This window comes from Dermacentor albipictus, chromosome 1, assembly GCF_038994185.2.
Source record: "Dermacentor albipictus isolate Rhodes 1998 colony chromosome 1, USDA_Dalb.pri_finalv2, whole genome shotgun sequence".
NCBI lineage: Eukaryota > Metazoa > Arthropoda > Arachnida > Ixodida > Ixodidae > Dermacentor > Dermacentor albipictus.
The window spans coordinates 169,503,496-169,523,248 of record NC_091821.1 but is presented as its reverse complement, the minus strand read 5'-3'; the positions used below and the strand labels follow the sequence as shown (position 1 = coordinate 169,523,248).

At 47.9% G+C, this 19,753-nt stretch overlaps 1 protein-coding gene across 24 annotated transcripts in view; it reads left to right on the top strand.

Moving 5' to 3' along the window:
* LOC135905734 (inactive dipeptidyl peptidase 10-like) overlaps positions 1-19,753 on the top strand; it is a 480,802-nt gene that overhangs the window by 439,174 nt on the left and 21,875 nt on the right. For all 24 annotated transcript variants that reach the window (XM_065436724.1, XM_065436734.1, XM_065436742.1 and 21 more), the window contains 6 exons: positions 2,008-2,082; positions 3,275-3,327; positions 5,223-5,301; positions 6,631-7,019; positions 15,389-15,514; positions 16,440-16,670. In XM_065436724.1, coding sequence (XP_065292796.1) covers positions 2,008-2,082; positions 3,275-3,327; positions 5,223-5,301; positions 6,631-7,019; positions 15,389-15,514; positions 16,440-16,670 — 953 coding nt within the window. The remainder of the gene's footprint in view (positions 1-2,007; positions 2,083-3,274; positions 3,328-5,222; positions 5,302-6,630; positions 7,020-15,388; positions 15,515-16,439; positions 16,671-19,753) is intronic.

Below are 19,753 nucleotides of genomic sequence, written 5' to 3'. Positions count from 1 at the left end.
GTTGCCTCGTCGCTTGTCTATGATCATGCCGAGCACCCGGATTTTGTCGACCTCCGGGATCACGTGGCCGTTCCTCGTCACGATCTTGATGGCCTCGTAATCCCTCGCTTCGCTCTTCTTACGTCTGACGTATTTCGGTGGCAACACCAGCAGTTCTGACTTGCTCGGTGAGCAGATCAAACCGGAACCGTTCAGTTGGTCTTCAATCGCATCGACGGCTTCTTGCAGCGTGCTCTCAATGTGACCATCGCTGCCTCCCGGAACCCACAGCGTGATGTCATCGGCGTAGATGGTGTGCCGGACGCCCTCGACGCGAGAGAGTCGCTTGGCCACCCCGATCATGACGAGGTTGAATAACAACGGCGAGATGACCGAGCCTTGGGGGGTCCCGACACTGCCGAGCCTCTTCTCTTGGAGCCGTAGATCGCCGGCGCAGAGCTCGGTAGTCCGTCCCGTCAGAAAGTCCTTGATATAATTGTATGTTCTTGCGCCCATGTTGAGTCTGGACACCTGGGCTAGGATTGCAGAGTGCTTCACCTTGTCGAAGGCGCTCTGCAGGTCCAGCCCCAGAATGGCCTTGTTGTCTTTCGTTAGGGTATCTTCGTCAATTATATCTTTCTTCAACAGAATCATCGCGTCTTGGGTGCCGAGGGAACGCCGAAACCCGATGATCGTGGTGGGGTATAGTCCCGACTCCTCGAGGTAATCCTGCCACCTACACATGAGGACGTGCTCCAACACCTTGCCCACGCAGGACGTGAGCGAGATGGGCCGGAGGTTGTCCGTGTTCGGCGGCTTGCCTGGTTTGGGGATGAGTATGGTCTTGGCACTCTTCCACTGCTGGGGCAGTGACCCCGCACTCCAGCACTTGTTGTAGTAACCGGTGAGGTTTTCGATGGCCACATCGCTGAGGTTCTTGAGCGCTCTGTTCGAGATGTGATCCGGGCCGGCCGCTGACTTGCTGTTTAGTTCGTGCAGGGCCGCTCGCACCTCCTCGACGCTGATGTCGCGGTCAAGCTTCTCGTTGGCTTGACCGCCGTACTCAGGATGCCTTTCCGTGGGTGTAACCGGAAGATACTTGCTGTTTATGCGTCTGATTACTGAACAGGAAAGAAAAGGCAAACGCTAAACATCTATCTGTTTGTTACTCGTTACTAAACATGTGTTTTTTCGTTTTTGGCTGTATACTGTTTTGAGCTTCTGCGCGGCGTGGCGGCACGCGGACCATCCTTAATGCCAGCACAGAAAGCTGCCGTCGGACAGTCGGTTGTCAGGAAGCGCTCGTTCCGTTTGTTTGGCATTACACTCGCCGCGTGCCTCCCTCCCGCAGTGAGAGCTGTGCTGGCCTTGGCTGCTTGCCGACCGTTCCGGTCGAGCTCTGGACACGCTCCTTCGCTCTTCTCGCTGCCCACTTGCGCCTCGCCGGGGCCGTAAACGTTTACAGCGCCGGCGAATGCAATAGGCGGGCCCATCCCACGCGCGCTCCGGACTTTGTCCGCTCAATAACGGCGTCGTTGGATGCCGAACAAATGCGCGCCACATCTTAACGAGACGCAGCCAGGCGGGTGGGCCGTTTGCAAGCGGCCGAGTTAAAGCCCCTAAGCGCGCCCGCAAGCCACACAGGCTGGCTCACCCCGCCGGCGCGAGGAACGCGGGGAGATAGCGTCCGCGCACGAGCGAGGCGCGCGCTTTATGTGTCGCCGCGGGAATCGCGCGCGAAGCTTTGATGTATTTACACAGCCGTTGTTACGCGCGTGCAGGCGCTGTAAAACGTTGACGCTGCCGGTCCATTCTCGTACGCGGCACAGGTCGGCGCAGTCAAGGAAAGGCGACCTCCTTGCAACTAAAACATGCCTTCGGATGTCTTGAAGACTAACCGGAGCGATAGCTTTACTTCTTTTTTTTTTTTCTGTCTCGAGCACGTATCTGTTGTCGTCTTGGACAGCTTTGTTGTATTTACTGTTTATGGTTATACTGTCTTTACCTTTTCGTCCTTTTTTTTTTCAGCGACAATATGACGTGCGCAAGTATTATGTGTCGCCTGATCTCAACTTCTTGCTACTTGTCCACGACATTGTGCCCGTAAGTGAATTATATAGCTTATGTACCGTTTTTATTCACTCACTACTCGCTCGTTGCATATTGAGCAACCGCAGTCATTGCTACTGACTTTTTTAAAGCATCTGCCTAGTGCTAGTTTGCATTTTTTTTAAGTTATAGATTAAGATTAATAAGTTTCAAGGTTGATCGAAGCACAAAAATTAATGTGTCAACAAACTGTGACACTACTGAGAATAATCTTTGGATGGACGCTTTTTCGAAAGGGCAACCATGAGGGCTTCTCATGCAGTAGTGCCGTGGAAAATAACCGTGGGTTGGCACAAAGTGCCTACGACGCATGCTCAGTATTGTATTAGCAAAACTGCTCAGCCGGACGTCGCGTGTATCGTCCGTCCCCTCGCAGTATACTGATGAATGAGAATTCTTTCACATGTGTGTCGGTATTTTCTCGTGTTTAAGGTACAGGTGTCCATTTGGTTGAAATTAAAAACAAAGTTTGCGCGATACGTTATGCCCATAATTGCATACCTAACTGTTCTCAACGTATAGGAACTGCATGGGGGAAACCCGGTTGATGTAAGAGGACAAACGCGACCAAAGAAGCATTTAATTACAAGAGAGGAAGTTTTGTGAATATAAGCCAAGATCCGCGCTGGCTAAAGAGAACCTAAACAATCTTAAGCTTTAGTTGTACAGGTCAGGGTTACATGCAACATGTTTCTAAACAGAACCTAAACAATCTTAAGCTTTAGTTGTACAGGTCAGCGTTACATGCAACATGTTTCGTTTAATTGCCTTGTATTGTAAACTGCAATGTGTTTTCACTATAGTTGGTTCTTATTAGAGGAACTCCGCATTTCCAAGTACCCTTCGTTGGGATAACTGTACGTTTAGCTCTCACTTCACATGGAGTGCACAGTATAATGACATGTATTCAAAGGATCACTGTTGAGAAACATTTGACTCGGGCGTTTTCAATGAGCCCTATAACTCCGATAATATGTCGATCATTCATGCAAATATATTGTTAATAATTTTTAAAAATAATTAATGACATTCAATGAAAAAATAGTCATGAAGAAAAGGAGAGAGAATCGCTAGCAATATTACAATTAGCTTAGACACATCAGAGACGGTTTTTTTTTAATGAAAGATTTGTACATCATTACGTAATAACTCTCTTACTTCCCTACCCTCCTTCTTTTCATTCTAGGTGTTCCGATATTCGTTCACCGCAAAGTACAAGATCTATGATTTTTCAAACAGGTAAGCGACATACACAAACACCAACGTCATTGTCTCATTTTCTTTTTCTTTACTCCACTATGCCACTGAGAGTCGCTGTGGGCTGACGTCGCTTATTGGTTTCGTGGTCATTTAGAAAGCTCTAGTACTAACATGTATCATTGGGTAATGGCCGAAGCGATAAATATGAAGTGTGCAGTGCAAAATTGTCCTGGGAGTCAAGCAGTCAAGGACATGCGTACCAATGTAAATGTTCTTGGTATGCAGTCCTACAGAAATGTTCTGTCATTTCGACAGGTTTTACTTTTGACCTACAATATAAACAAATAAGCTGATTCCGAGATCAAATACATGCTGCTAAGATTCAAATGGGAACCCGAGAAAAATGTCGAAATGGTAATTAGTCTCCCACTGATTTTGAAGCAGTTTATAGAGGAACTCAATAGAGGAACTGAGAAACACTTCTTTTAACAAGCGTGGATGTGAGCGATGGAGGTAAAAAATGTGCTATTCATTACGCGGCCAGTAGCTGCGCCAGCTGCGCACCAATAATGTTTCGCTGTAACACCTGCGACTCACCTAACATCATCATAACATCTGCCAACTGAAGACTCGTACGAACGTTGCGATAACGAGTGGCATGCACCCAACTGAGTATCTGGCCGAAAGTTCTGAGCCGTCTAGCAAAAACAAAAAGATATTACGTCTAGGCTCATGACAGGAAAGATGTACTGCCGGGTTCATATAGTATGTTGCGTGGAAAACTTTACTTCGTGTTTTAGGTTAACCTTAGTTCTGTTCTTGTGTTAAGGGTAGCACTATAACTGACACGGAACGAAAGAAAGACACAAAACGACGGACAAAGTGCCGACTCTCAAGGGGGAGAGTTTTGTAAAAACGTTTATTTATGTAACATGCTAACCGTGAGTCACTATAACAGAAACAAAGCAGCAAGAAGAAGTAAAACAAAGCAAATATGATTGGTACAGTGTGCACTGCGATAGCCGCGAAGCGAAAAGAAAAAGAAAAAACCGCCGCACTGCTTCGTTGTCATAACATATCTAAAGTAGCCTTATAGTTAGTTATACCGCTACCCTTAAAACATGAACCAGTACGGACTCACCCAGTTTAATGTTCTTATTTAGTTAGTTCGGTTGCAAAAATACAATTTTTTTTTCGAATCAACGAAAACACCCGCCAGCATCATGACGACGTTTATTTACGCGGATATCTAATTTTGTTAATCATATTTAATGGGAATACACAGTGCAATGAAAAAAGGCCGTTATCTTATAGCGTCCGGGATTGATATTGTACACTTTAGACACACTGCGATTGCTAAACTTCTGCACAATTAAAGAGCACCCTTGATGTCACAATATGTTAGATACAAATGCTACATCATGTTTTCTTTACTGAACTAAGTTTCGTTGAAGCCGAAAATGGCGCGTGCGTATTGCTAGCAGCTTCTGGGCATTTTTTTACATTTGTACGCCTTTTATTCACAAGCCGATATCTCAGAAGTAGAAGTGTACAGATAATTAAGCTGCGTGCTCTGGCAACCAGTAATTTAGTAATAGATCACACGCTCCCCCACCTCCATACACCCCTACTTCAGAGCTATTTAGCGGATGGCATGGATGGATTATTATGAATTGATATAGACCGCTTATTTGTGTTTACTGTGCATGCAGTCGCCACCACGTTACCCTTATTGTGTATAGCAAAATTACGATTTTGTGCCTATTTTGTAGAGCTCGTAACCGGTTGAACAACCGGGACGGTACACATTGCCAACGTATGTGCGGCAAGCATACAATCTGGCGTTCTAGAATTACTTCCTTTTTTTGTTGTTTTGAGGAATAGTAGGGTTAACTTATTGGCCGCAATTATTCTTGTTTTCTTATGTTCTTCAGAGAGGTGTTTCCGCTGAAGCACAGCTCGAACCAGGAAGAACTACAATATGCTGCCTGGGGCCAAACTGGAAACCAGCTGGTGCGTACACACAGACCCTAACTTTGCCTTGTTCTTTCTTTTTCTCTGTCTACTTGCAATATGTGCCCTTAACTGTCGTGCAGAAGTTGGCACGAGAAGCTTGTGACAAAATAGAAATAAATGAATGCAACATCAGTAGACATTAATGGGTGCGTTTCGATTCTGAGCTAATATGTAGAATCCTTCTAGGCCCGTTCCTAAAAACTATGAAACAGAGTCCGGCCATAATTGCCATTTATATATACGCTATCGCGATTAGCTGTTCCCCGTTTTTCCAACTGCTTCATAGTACGAAATGTTTGTTGTAGAAGCCTTGGGTCCGAATTAACGAATCTTTACTTTCCTGAAGACTGTCGCAGTACGGTCATCCTCTATAATAGTGCGTCTGCGATATGTGGGTGGTTGTTCTTGGAAGCCATTCTAGCGTATACAAACTATACTTCAAGAAAGCCGGCCCTATTTCTTTTCCTTTTTGGATTCGGTGTATTGCCGTAACGCCTATGTAGTAAAGAAATTATCAAAAGGGGCACCAAAAAATCCATGAAGCCTTGTGTGTTGCAGGCAAAGCAGTAACGTGTTAGCGCATTTGTTGTCCGTTATCCAATGGGTACAGTCCTCTGAAACAGTAGGCTTTAGTCATACCTCTCTGAGCAATATAGTGCCTAATAGTCCTATTTTGCTCGTAAGCATTGTCAGTCATTGTCCTGAATGCGTCGCCTCGCTCGCTGTCACAATTGGACGCGTTTCTTTTGTTCTCTTTTCTTCTTCTGCGTGCGCATGCGTGTTTTCTTCGCGAATATTTATACTAAATAGACGCGGTTCTCCAGTAAATATTGCAGAAATCCGAAGCCATCTTGTTCCGCGACCTAGGGGCGGAGTTGGGGAGCGGATGTAATGCATTCCGTCAGCATCACACATGTTCTTCTCTGACGCTTTCCCCTGCCCTCTGGTTTTAGCAAGCACGGTGGAATGAAGTAACAGAAGTTTCCTGAATACAAGTCCTGGTCCCGTGTTCAGGAAACTTCTCTAACGCAGAAGCGATTTCAGTCACGACATCGGCCTGCGTGATAATGAGAACATCATGGCCGCGATGGGCAATGCCAGACAATGCTTACGTGAGTGAAGTACCGTGAATACAGGCTATGGTCTCGGTCGCGAATTCACCGCAGTTCTCTTCCGTAAGTGCAGTCATTTATTGGCCGTGGCCTCGGCGATCGACCCGTTATCACGCGGGAGCCGTCATGTTTGGCGAGCGCCCAAGCGGGAAACAGATGGTAAGCTCTCTTGCATTCGTAAGCGCTGGTTTTCCTCCTCCCTTCTTGTGGCCAGACGTACGTGTTCGAGAACGACCTGTACCTGATCCCGAGTGTGGGCGACTCGTCCCCCGTGCGGCTCACGGACACGGGCTCGCCTGGTGTCGTGTTCAACGGCGTGGCCGACTGGCTGTACGAGGAGGAGGTTTTGGGCTCGAGCAGTGCGCTCTGGTGGTCGCCCGGCGGAAGCCGCCTCTGCTACGCCACCTTCAACGACACCGCCGTTAGCGCCATGATGCTTCCACTGTACGAGGGGCAGTACCCGGCACTGTTGCCACTGCGCTACCCGAAAGCGGGCTCTACCAACCCGGAGGTTGAGCTTCACGTGGTCGCCGTCACGCACGGCGGAGCTGAGCCTGCCAAGCCTGTGCAGCCGCCGCAGGAGCTGCTCGACAAGACCAGCGAGTGAGTCTCTCTGCGCCGTTGTTCAGTGCGTGCATGAGTGCTACATAGAAATTACGAACTGCGTACTTGCAAGCGCCCATATGACATCCATCGGTTTCGCTTTACCTTGATTGTTTTATCGGGTGAAGTAGTAAGAGTCACTGACAGCAGTTAAAATTTATTCTGAGGCGGAACTTTTCTGCTAACTCATTTTTATAATAACCAAATACAATTGAGAAACTGTAATCCTCTGCTGCACTAGTATCAATAGTGAATAAAGCTTTAATATTTAACATTTTAATTATACTCGTTACGTAGAATGTTCGAACCGCAGAATGGAAGTCAAGCCGGTGTTTATAGCATGCCATTTTGCTAGAAACTTCGTGATTAGAATCAATTTCGAGCAATACAGACTGAACACGTGACGTGAAGTGCATTGCTGTTCTAGCTACAGTTTTACACACAGTAAATTTCACACAATACAGAAACATATCTGGAACATCAATACACAGATCGCTGCAAATTTTAAGTACTTGTCAGTTTACGAACGGCTGATCAAGTCATTGCTAAATACTCGCACAGGAGCTCCACAATAGAATTAAAAGCTGCAAAAAGAGGCGCTAAATAATTGTCAGTTTTACCCGAAGGCGAAGCATCTAAAGCGATAGCAGGGTTTAGCGTCGCACTGAAGGCGTCTCAGGAGGCTGGCGTGGCGAGCGTGCGGCGCTGCAGACGTCGCACCTGAATGGTGCACGATGTGGGATTGAAGGAACACCGTCGGCGTGGGTCAGTGTCCAGAGAAAGGGTTGCATAAGCATAGCTTGACGTTCACCGCGTTGTGGTATGCACACAGCTGATCAGCATGAACGACCCGCCGTGGTTGCTCAGTGGCTATGGTATTAGGCTGCTGAGCACGAGGTCGTGGGATCGAATCCCGGCCGCTGCGGCCGCATTTCGATGGGGGCGAAATGCGAAAACACCCGTGTACTTAGATTTAGGTGCACGTTAAAGAACTCCAGGGGTGCGATCGGAGATGGTTGTTCGGCGCGTTCGTTCGGTTACCGGCGCGCGCGATTGGCCTACTCCGCGCCGACGTCGCCAGCCGCGGGGCGCCGCCCCGTTTTTGGTGACGTCAAAATGACGACACGCTCCTGTCAATCATCCGCCCACCGAGCATTTCGTCCGAACGCGACGGGAGTTGAGAAGTTTGGAGCGATCATACGGCTTCGCATGGCGCGTCTGGTGGATTGGATTGGATCCAACAGGCGGCCTTTGCGGCTGCAGAATGGCACGTTTGCGAAACGCGTTTGAAGAAATGACAGAAAGTGAATTCCGGCGTCGTTTTTCTTTCTCGAAACAAATAATTCGTTGGTTGCACAGAGAAATCGACCACATCATCGGTGCCAGCGAGCCACTGGGATGTTGTCGCTGCCTCTTGAAAAGTGCGCAACTCTTCCCGTCGTTTTTTTTTCTTTTTCCTTCTCGCTGTGCGTGACACCACCTAGGGACGACGCAAAGAACCTTGTAGTTATAAATTGCAGTACTCACACGTACTACTATTTGAAAACGTGTTTGGGCTTGAGAAGAAAAATAGATTTTTTTAGATAAAAAGTTAATTCATTTGGAAGACGAGAAACATTTGGTTTTGTAGTATACTGCTTGCAAGCAGACGACAAACGACGGAAGTAAACTTCCGGGGAGGTCACCGCTTCCTGATTGGCTGCTCTCTCCGCCCCGCTGTCACAAATTTTGCATACTGCAACTTTGTGACGTTGCAGCAACTGAACAGAACGCGCAGCGAACAAAATATCTCCGATCGCGCTGCAGGTGGTCGAAATTTCCGGAGTCCTCCACTACGGCGTGCCTCATAATCATAAAGTGGTTTTGGCACGTAAAACTCCGTAATCATTATCAGCACGAACGCTAATATGTGTGCGCACAACGCCGATGCCTGCAGTGGAAGCCAGACCGCTGCCCTGGTTCTGGTAGAAACGACAGAAAGAGCGCGAAAGTGCGTCCACTTGGTTTCGTCGCTTTTGGAACAAAACGCACTGCGCATCTCTGGAGGCCTACTTCTACATGTGCAGGCCGCGCATGCGTCGTCAATAGCAGGACAGCATGACAATGGTGATGGCGCAACTGCGCCTCGAGCGTTAGTATAATTGATATCGTAATAACAGCTAGAGAAGCTTGTTTTATTGGATTTATTCCGCTAGCCGCAATCACCCGGCCGCCGCTGTCGCACATCTCTCTTCACGTCGACCTGCTGTTTGAGGTCACTTAGGATAAGATACACTTTTTGCCATATTATTTCACGGCATGCTGCACTAAAATTGGTTAGTAGTCCATCATTAGGAATTACCTAGATAACGTGAGCCAGAACACCTTGGTGGCTGTCACAGTTAGAGAGCAACATGAGAATTTGTACGATGGAACGCGGAACCCCCTGTTGTCGCTACACTCTGGTAGAGACCGCCTGTCTCTACGTTGTCCCCGCTTAGCGGAAGTCCAGTTTACCTCGCCTAGCCTCGCCGTGGGCGTCATTGCCTCCTGCTCTTTCTTGGAATCGAGGTGGCTGCCCGACTGGGGCGCCACCACAGCCACTCAGCAAACCTGCTTTTACTTTTGAATAAAGCCAGTCTACTTTCCAATCTCAACCTGTCAAAACGTATATTCCGTGCCTTCGCTAAACAGAGCTCTCAACAAGTGGTGACCTGGACATGATGTCGTGTAGAGGCGTCGCTCCAGGCTACCTTGAGTACTGGTCACAACAAGAATCACAATGGGCGTGGGGCGATCGCCTGACCACGTTCAGAGACCTCACCCAACACTACAGACTCCAAACACGCACATTCCCGCCACTACACAATAAATTAAACAGGAATGAGACCGTAACGTTACGCTTGCTCCAGACACACACTGCATCACTGTTACCCGGGCTTATATCCAACAGATGCCTGTAAAGCTTGCGGACAGAGAGCAACGCTGCGACACATGCTCTGGGAATGTGCCGGAAACCGCGGTAATGAGATCACCTCCGTTCGCGACGCGTCTGTAATCGCGGCCGTTGCCACAGTACGGGAAGCCTCGAGCTCGTTTCTTCCCAACGCTACGCCGGCTGCGGGGGCCGCCGGGGACCTTCTCCATCGGCGTCACCGCCGCTGGGAGGCGGCTCTAGCTCAAAAGTTCAGAGTTGGCAGACCAGCTCTGGGCCGTCCGGCAAGCCGAAGATGCCGCGCGAGTCCAAGGACTTCGAGCCGCCGCCTGAGGCCACCACAACAAAACTGCCGTACCATTCATTGATAAAGTTTCTTCTCTCTCTCTCGTGGATCTTACCCTGCGTCTCAGCAAGGAAACGCCGTGGCGGCCGCACATGTGTTGAACTACAAGCAGTGCTTTCCATGTAATCAACGAGCTACTTAATCTGAGGGCCGAATAACGGCCTTGTTTTGTGACCTTCAACTTCCATTTTATTTGCAGTCTTCCTCCAAAAATTTTTCTTTCACCGTATTTCCTAAAAGCTCTAGCTCTATTTCACTGAAAGCTTAGCTCTATTTCACTGTTTTCTTTCTTCTTTTTTGTATTGTTTCTTTCCAACTCAAGGTTACTATATCAGCAATGAACTCGCTTGGAGACGCTGAATATAAAAGAGAAGAAGTTCTTACTCTCCACTGACTGCGTCAAGGTTACAAAAAAGTTGCGTTCACTTGAAATGCGGCATGATGAAATACTTAATACACATACGTCCATTCAAGCACTTTTGTAATGTAAGTTGTTTCAGTTGAGATAAAGCTACTCTCGCTAAATGGTTGTGCAAGGCCGCCAGAATAGCGGAACTTTAATATGGAAGGCAGTAAAGTTACGAAGAGAGAGTTATGGGCCTAGGGCCACGGAGTTCTTTCGTGTGCATCCTGGAACGTGTGTGGCCCGCAATAAAAGAAATAATACCGAAAAGAAGGGCTTTCTGCACGCTTTGTTATTATTTGTGCCCTAATTCAAGCGCATTATGTTGAATGCGGTGGCTCAAATGCCTTTTTTTTTTTAGCGCGTTTCGATGTCACGTAAGCGCTCAGCTGCGCGTTTTCGGCCATAAAACTTGCTATAATCACGCCACGAAGCGATATTTTTAAACGATATGAGGGAAAAAGATCGCTTCTTTCATCTATTTTTTTTTAAATTCAGCGTTCGCGCCTCTGATAAACGGACGGCCATCATCACAAGCAAGGGGACTGCGCACTTCCACACGCTCGCGAGAGCTTGTGCTTAAGCACCAGCACGCTGCGGAGAACGCAGCAAAATGGAATTTCTGGAACGGCCCGTTTCCGTGTGCGGAGCCGAATGGTAGCAGAATTCGTGCGCCAGATATGTGGAAATTCAGAGCTCGCAGGCCTCGCATACTTCCTTACAATTTCGCAGAAATGGACGCACGCTGTCAGGATTGGGGGCTCAATCCTATCGTCCGTGGTCCTTTGCCAAGATTGGAGTACGGCATGAATTCGAAGGTAGCTGGCCCATGCCGTCGTCCAACTTATTTACGCTGAGATCGTTGATGAAGTGAAGAACTGCTTCTCATCGAGAACGAGGAAAAGGGGTTTATTTACAGAAATTAACTCAGTCTAACATGACTGCTTGAGAAAAAGAGTATCAGTCCAACATGACTGCATGAGAGAAGTGACTCAGTCTAACATGACTGCTCAAGAGAAGTGACTCAGTCTAACATGACTGCTCAAGAGAAGTGTGTCAGTCTAACATGACTGCTCAAGAGAAGTGTCCTCAGCATTCGCACAACCACAGTTTTTATACACTCGATCCGCCGGTCCTACGACGCGGCGACTGTTCGTTTACTCATCACCAACGCGCCGCTGCTCTGCAGAACAGTTTACGTACACAAAGGCAACCGCGCTCTGATGCCCGACGACGGCGTTGGCGGGTGCCGTTCCGGGAACTATCGTTGCCGCTCGAGAGTCGCTCGTTGTTCCGTGCCACTCCGAACCGTGAGAAGCACAAAAATACGTCGTTCCCGCGGCAGCTTGTCCATGCGTGTCAAATCAGCTCCGCGTTGGGGAACTCCGGAATCATTGTTCACGCACCGAACTAGTTCCGTCACAATGTCGAAGGGGCTGGAGGAAGGCGGCGGATTCCAACGCGAAGGCCGCTTCTTTGAACGCCTCCCAGCTGCAGCGACGGAGAGGGAGAGGTGCGCGTCTTGCACCCCTTGTCGTAATCGGGTGGCAAGGTGGCAATCTTGCTTAGCGGCTCGCCATTCTTGACAACGCCTGTAGCGCCGGCAAAGGAGACGCGCAGAAGCCGCGTCGTATTCTGACATCACTGTGAACTTGAAGGCTTTGATGTTTGCAGGCTTTGCGCTTCACGACGCCGCCTTTAGAGTGCAGCGCGTATGTGCTCGATGTGCATCTGTAGGCGTACTTTAGGAAACTATTCGATACTTTTTAGTTTAGCGTTGACGGATTAAGTCTTAACTTGAATCTCCGAAACAGAACATAAAACGAGGCATGTGACGAAACGGAACGGCGTAAAAAGAAACATTGGGGACCAAGTGAGTTCGGCATATCATAAAAATATATATATATATATAAACTGCAACCTCAACGCGTGTGACAGAAACTTGAAAGGCGAAAACAAGCGCTTGTTTTCGTCCTTCCAACCTTCACTATTGCGTGCAGAATTCTAGCTTCTGCGATGGTGTGTACAGGAATAAGCGTAGTCTTGTCGTGCATGCTTCCTTTGTTCTTTCATGTTCTTTTATTATTTTAGCAGCGCCATTTTACGTTGCCTCTTAGCGCTTCCGGAAGTGTACGACTAGCAACTAGCCCCGCAGACCGACCCTACCGTTATTAAGTATTAATATTTTTTTTATCATAAAAATGTTAAATTTATGATAATAATGAACGCTACCATATATATGCGGACCCCTTATACATCGTGTAATGGCTTTGGTGCTGCTTTTAGTCTTGGTTAGTCATGCGCGCTTGTATCTTTATATACTTTTCGCGTTGCCTAGCGCAAACTTGAAAGATGGCGCACATACCAGAGTAATACATACTGCTGAAAAGCAACCATGCAGTACATTATACTGAGTGCTTCCATATTTTTTTTCGATATTGAGGGCTCCTTCACTGACTAGTGTTTGACGTCTACAAAGCTTGTGGTTCGTAATTGCGATATTTTAGCAAGAGTACGGCTAGCTCCAGCATACTAAAATGTATTTTTTTTATTTTTATATTTATGCAAAACCGAACTTTATGAAGCTTATTTGAATCGATGACACTATTTTGGTCGCTCCTGCAAAGCTGCTGACAAGATTGCATGCTTCTATATAATATATTCAGCCCGCAGGTTTCACATAAGTAATTCGATCTTGCATGATGTTCCACATCTACAGCCATTTTTACGTGACGCATTGTTTGAAATTGGTAAGGTTATTTCTTTAAATTGCAATTTTCTCTTAGGTCATGCCTTAATCGTTTTTCTTTGGCTTCTTTTTTAACTTCAGGTCAATGAAACCGAGAGTACTGTGTTTTTGAATTTACGACTAGTCTGCCCTAGTTACAAAATCATGAGAGACGAAATTTCAGGCATAATATTGTTGAGCGTTCTACTGACTATAATATGATGTATCCATGCCGCCGTAAAAACACGGAGTAGCTACGAATGGGCTTATGTTCATCTCATCTGTCTGAACACATTGCTTTTCACACTTATGACACGAGGAACAAGACTGCGATTAAAAAGGTCGCAGTTACGCCCGAAAGGCGAAGCATCGATTGCGATAGCAAATTAGTGGACAGCTTTACGAAATAAGGATAGTAGCTTTATTTACCGTTTGGACTTGCAAACATAGGCATACTAAATAAATAAACAAGCACGGAGTCACGTGTGCACAAGCAAACAAGAACACATCTCACTCGATGACCGCGGAAACTCGCTGTCAAAACGCTGGAGTGAGGAAGCGCGGCAGTAGCAGCGAGCAAATTGACCTTCGTGCTGCGTCTCGCATCAACGCGAAGTAAGCCGCGAACACACAGCGTGCGGCGGACCCTGTCCCCGTCGCATATCGCTTTCAAGCTATAGCGGCCCTGTCGGGAGCATACGGCCGCTCGGGCCGCCCGTAGTAGAACGCCGCCACCCTCCCCACCTCGTCTCCCCTCCCTCCCCTACCCCGGGAGCGTTGCGTACGATGGAAGATGGCGCGCTTCCTCCCCGCTTCCTAAGGTCCCTCTATACCGCTTCGCTCCCTTGCGTGCGCGAGATTGAGCCGCGATCGCCGGCAAAGCCTTGCGCGCTTTCACTCGCCCATCTAGCATACGGCGCGCGGCGACGAACATATCATCCCTGGACTTAATAGGGAACCTCACGGTGACGTCGGCAGAAATGCGCTTAGGGTGTCCATATAGTTCATATCGTAATAAAGTGCTTAACTGAAGTCCTCTAAGATAGCGATAAATTTTTTTTTGGCGAGACAAATGATCGAATGCAAAAGCTCGCGTGGAAACGTAAACGACAAGCTGGCTTATCTGTTAGACATGGTTGTTACACGGCAAAGCCACAAAAGTGTTGTAGTGGTCATGAAGGAAGCGTTGATTTGTATGTTTCTTTAGTAGCATGCATAGGTTTCTCTGCCTTTGTATCTGAACGTCCTGCACCAGCGTCTGGTTCGCTGCTTAGACAGCGACATAAGCAATACTACCGTCGGCAGTTGCCAGTAAAGCTTCTTTTCTGCAATGGGCACGTGTACGTCAAGATATTGGTGGTCCGCTCACTAAGTTACCAAGTTGTGCAGTGGACCGCAGCGTTCTCAATTTTCTCGAAAAGCTTTTGTGGGGCTCGCAAAAAGAAAGAAAGAAAAAAACGAATTTTTTTAAAATAACAGATTCGCTTTAAAAAAATTACACTGTTTGATTTCTTTAGCGGTGTAGATTGTCCCTTTATTGTCGTTCACGTTATAGCTGTAACATGTTTTCACTGCACGTCAAGACACGTTGGGTCTATTCACAGCATCGTTGAAACTGTCCTTCTCCTGTCGTCAGTTTTCCGCCTTGCAAGAGATGAATCTGTCTTTCACTTGATGCCGCCGACGACAGCGCTGCCTTGCTGCTATCCCCCCGTAACCAATTTGCCTTGCTTTATGACTTTCAGATTACCTAACTAAACGCATTACAGGAGCTTGTACAGCCTCGCTACGGAGTTACATAGTATCACAGAAGTTATTTGTCTTCCAAAAAGTCCATCTAATTTCTCACAATGAGTTTGAATTCACGACTAAATATTCCGGGTGAATTTCACTTCAAAAGCATTGCCAGAGCAGTTACTTAGCATTACAAATTTGTTAATTTGGCTCTGACAGCGGCGAAACCGTGCTTTTCCTGCAGGTACTACGTGACAATGGTGGCGTTCCTGGACGAAAAGGCGTTGCTCGTTAACTTCTTGTCGCGGGCGCAGAACTGGACGCTGGTGTCGGTGTGCCGGGAGGCCGCCTCGGCCTGGCACTGCTCCAAGTAAGGACCAACTCGCTCTTTCAGCTCAACCAGAAAGAAAAGGGGGGGGGGGAGGGGGACGGTCGGGGGTGCAAATTAGGTATGTGCTCCTTCCCTCTCTCTTTTATCCTCTAAAACGTGGTCGACTCTCTATGAAAGGCTCCCACTGCCTTCTCTCCCAAAAGCTGGGCGCCTAAAAGCACGTAAAAGCACGTAAACGCACGTACATACTTACGTTTACCGTTGCCCTCTGGAGAGTGATGCATGAGAAAACAAATGCGCGCACCGCGTTCTGCTATGACGTTGAAACAATGCTTGGCGCTTTTTGTCTGGCTAGTTACAAGAATTTCCTTGTATTGTACCGAAGAGCTAAGGAAAAGCATTGTCATCCTTGTCACGATGGACATTTTACGTTAGAGCACTGTAGAATGCGCTTCTTTACATTTAGCCCCTATGTGCAGTGTGGAGGCAATCACTTAAACTGCTTGCCGAACGCAGGCAATGCGGACAACGCCGAGCGAAGCCGCGGGCCGACCACAATACAGGACTGAGCAGACGTGCAAAAAACTTCAAATAAAACAAAATGCAGAAAAGGGAAGAGGAGAAGCTACACCGCTAGAGTTAATCGCACGCAGCCACGCGTAGGCACCGCTTGCGCTCATGGTTACTCTGCGCACAACACATACGTTCTTTCATACCTATCGAACGGCATAACTCCGGAAATAGGCGGTCCGCCATTGCAAGAGCTCTTTAGCCTTCTTTCTAGAGCAATCTAGTGTCCTTAAAAGCGCGTTAGTCGCTTCTAAAGCCCCTCGAGACGCCCTTGACTCCGGACCATGTCGCGCTGCTCCCGTGTTTGATGTGGTTAGCGAGCAGGCCCGATCTTATATGGCCAGAGTTGTCGAAGTGGAGAGGTCGTCACTATTCTGCGTCGTCGTGGTCGCAGGCAGGCCGTCGAGACGGCCTCGGGTGGCTGGATCGAGCTCAGCGAGCCGCCGCTCGTGACTCCCCCGCTGCCAGGGGGCCCCGCCTTCTTCCTTCGGCTGCCCGTGCAGGACGCGCACCACGGCAACTTCCGGCACCTGGCTGCCTTCCAGGACAAGCGGCGCATGTGGCTCACGCACGGCCCGTACGACACCATCGCCGCGCTCGCGTTCCGGCCCAAGACGCAGCACTTGTGCGTACTCCGACGTATGGCCGATACGCCATAGGCCGCTCTTGTTTTTTTTTCTTCCGCATGCTTCTGCTTGCTGGAAGAACACACACTTCGCTTTGTTCTGATCCGTTTATTTGTTGTATTGGCAATCTAGGTCACATTGGCTCCGTGATTGCCCCTTCAAATTATGCGAAAGTGCGCAGAAGCTTGAGAATTTCACTGTTCAAGCAATGAACTTCCTTAGAAATGGCCTTATTTAACGTACGCGTGAGGAACGCACATTTGTGAAATTCTGAATATCTAGTTATATAGATATTGTTTTTTAAAAGTTTATTAGTCTACGCGTTGCAACAGAACCGCTAACACTCATCATTTGAATGCAAGATACCGAACTATCTTACTGCGGTGGTCATTTATTTAGCGGTCATTATTGAGAAATTTCGCTTGAGTCGTTTGCACTGGTATTTTGTCACGTTATAGTTTTTTTTTTCAGGCAGTGCGTTCGCTAAGGAGCAGTAGGATGTCCAACAGATGAACGCTTTAAAAGAATAGGCGCAATATGTGCGCTGGCCCTTTTTAGATCCATTGAGCGGACACTTCTGCGCTCTACACTGCTGCCTAAGAATATGCATTAGCTAGTCAAGCACCGTGTTTTCTTATTTTTCTTCTTCTTCTTCAACGTAAAAAAGTGTTCCTTGGCTTCGTTCATCGCGTCACTAACGGCTGCGTCGGCATTCATGTTGTTGCTTTGTTCTCAATCAGAAATATATTGCCACGGCTAGCGAATGTAGCCTAGTGGTACAATATACTATATTGGTTCAATGTGTTATTTGAAACAACCCATTGAACCGATGTAATATATTGCAACACTACGGTTACATTCGCTAGGCGTGGCGATATATTACGCATACGTAAACAAACGTGAGAAAGTCACGCAGCAACGACTGCAGAGGGCTGACCTCTCCTTCTACAATCCTCATGCTACGTGACCTTCTCGAAGATTCGTATTTTTGGATCCTGATCATTCAAGAAATTTCACTGCTAAAACGTTTCCGCATTCGCTTCCCTAATTATCATTGTGGTTCGTATTTCTGCGCGTAAATTATGTGGAATTTATATGGAGTCCGCTTTATTTCTATACTCATAAGGAGAACAAAAGCAAGTATGGCAGTGCAAACAGAAACGTTTTATTGGGCTCATGCATTGAACACTTAAAATTACGTGTTCTTGGGCGCGGACAGGCTCTAGAAAGGTGCCAGGAATGTATTTATTTAAATCCTTCTTACGCGGCATATGCAATCACGTATGTGGTACGTATCCACAGTTCCAAGACAGGAGGAGAACGAGGGAAAACCTTATCTTCGTCAGTTGCTAGACTTCCTTGAATTACTGGGTTCTTTCTTCCGCCAGGCGGCGTGTGGTGGCCATAAGCCCTTGACTTTCGGCGATCTCCAAAACCCAGTTGATGGTCCGCAGCTGGACTGCGGGATCAGAGTTCGACACCGCTACCTCGCAGTCCGAAGTGTCATTAAGTTGGAGTTCTGCCCTACTTTAGCGCAGGGCAGTCGCTCAATATAAGTCTCAGGTCTGCTTTATGGGCGTCGCATTTTTTGCATTTAGGTGAGAAGCAGCCCGGATATATTAGTGAGTACTGCAAATGGGCCAGTCTGCAACGGTTTCTAGGTAACCTGTTGCAGTTTGTCCAGCGATTTATGTGGAGGGAGGTATTTTTGTCTAGCTTCGCGGTAGTGCATAGTGATTTCGTGGAACGTCACCATACGATCCCTCGCTAAACCCAGGTCGAGGCCTCCCACCGGCCGGCTAACAACAAAGGCATACACTCCTCGTAGTCCGAAGGTGGTCTATTTGGCCGATACCGCTGGAGCGACCGAAAAATGATGTGACCCTTCCGTGGCACTAACTGTCGTATTAATGGTTTAGCCAGCTTGCGCTACTAAGCACGGGGTCGCGGGATCAAATCCCAGCAGCGGCGGCCGCATTTACATGTGGGCGAAATGCAAAAACGCCCGTGTCCCGTCCACTGGGGGCACATTAACGATCCCCTGGCGGCCAAGAGAAATCCGTAGTCCCCTACTACGGCATAGCTCATAACCAAATAGTGGTTTTGGCACGTAAAATCCTAGAAATGAACGGTTTAGCCAGCGAGGTGAAGGTACCTCAGTCGTTCCTCTGAAGCGTGGTACTACTAGGAACGCTGTGGGACTGTTGTCTAAATCCAACGAGTGTATACGGAATGCGGCATTCGCTTATTTACCAGGATATAAGCGAACATTTTACAGCTCCACTCACAGTCGTCTATAGATGCGGTAATGGTGTTGAGTAGCGTTGTTCGCTAAGTCCAGACAATTTTCCCCTCAGTAAGCGGTGCCTTATCGGCAGGTCTTATTGCCTGACTGCCCTTTGTGCATCGAAGACAGCTGCTGTACGTGAGCGGTAGGTCATATGGTGCGATAAATCACGCAGTCGCATTGCACCTTGGCGGCTGCTCAGGCTTGCCTCGAGTGCGGCGCGGAATAAAAAGGAGCATTGAAAGCCGCTCGCATAGTGGGAAGCATGAGGGGCGATGATCGGCCCTTTGGCAACGCGTGCTCAAAGGAAGCAGCCTCGAACCAGTGGCCTACGGTGGACGGCAGACACGCACATCTGAGGACATCGCTCCCGCACTCTATGTGTACAAATGTGTCGCTCGCTTACTCATACAAAACAGCCGTACCTAGGGAGCATCAAAGAAAAGCGTATATGTCAAGCGACGCGACTAATCTGGGACACTATTCACAAAAGAGCTTGCACGGTCGAATTGTTCGCAAGAGCACATTCCAGCCAATCCTTATGCAACCCATATTATTACCGAAGGCGACCAAACAATGGCCAATAGCACTAACGAATGAAAACCTTTGTGAATTCGGACCCTGGGCCGGTATTTTGTAGCGATGCCTTTTCCGATTCTATGCTTTTTCAGGCTTTTTGCGCTAAGCCAGTGGTCAGAGCGACGGTCCGCCCCCATTATCAACGGGATCAGGCCGCCGTGTGTGGTGGATGATAAGAATAGCATAGAATAAGGCATAAGGCATCGCTACAAAATA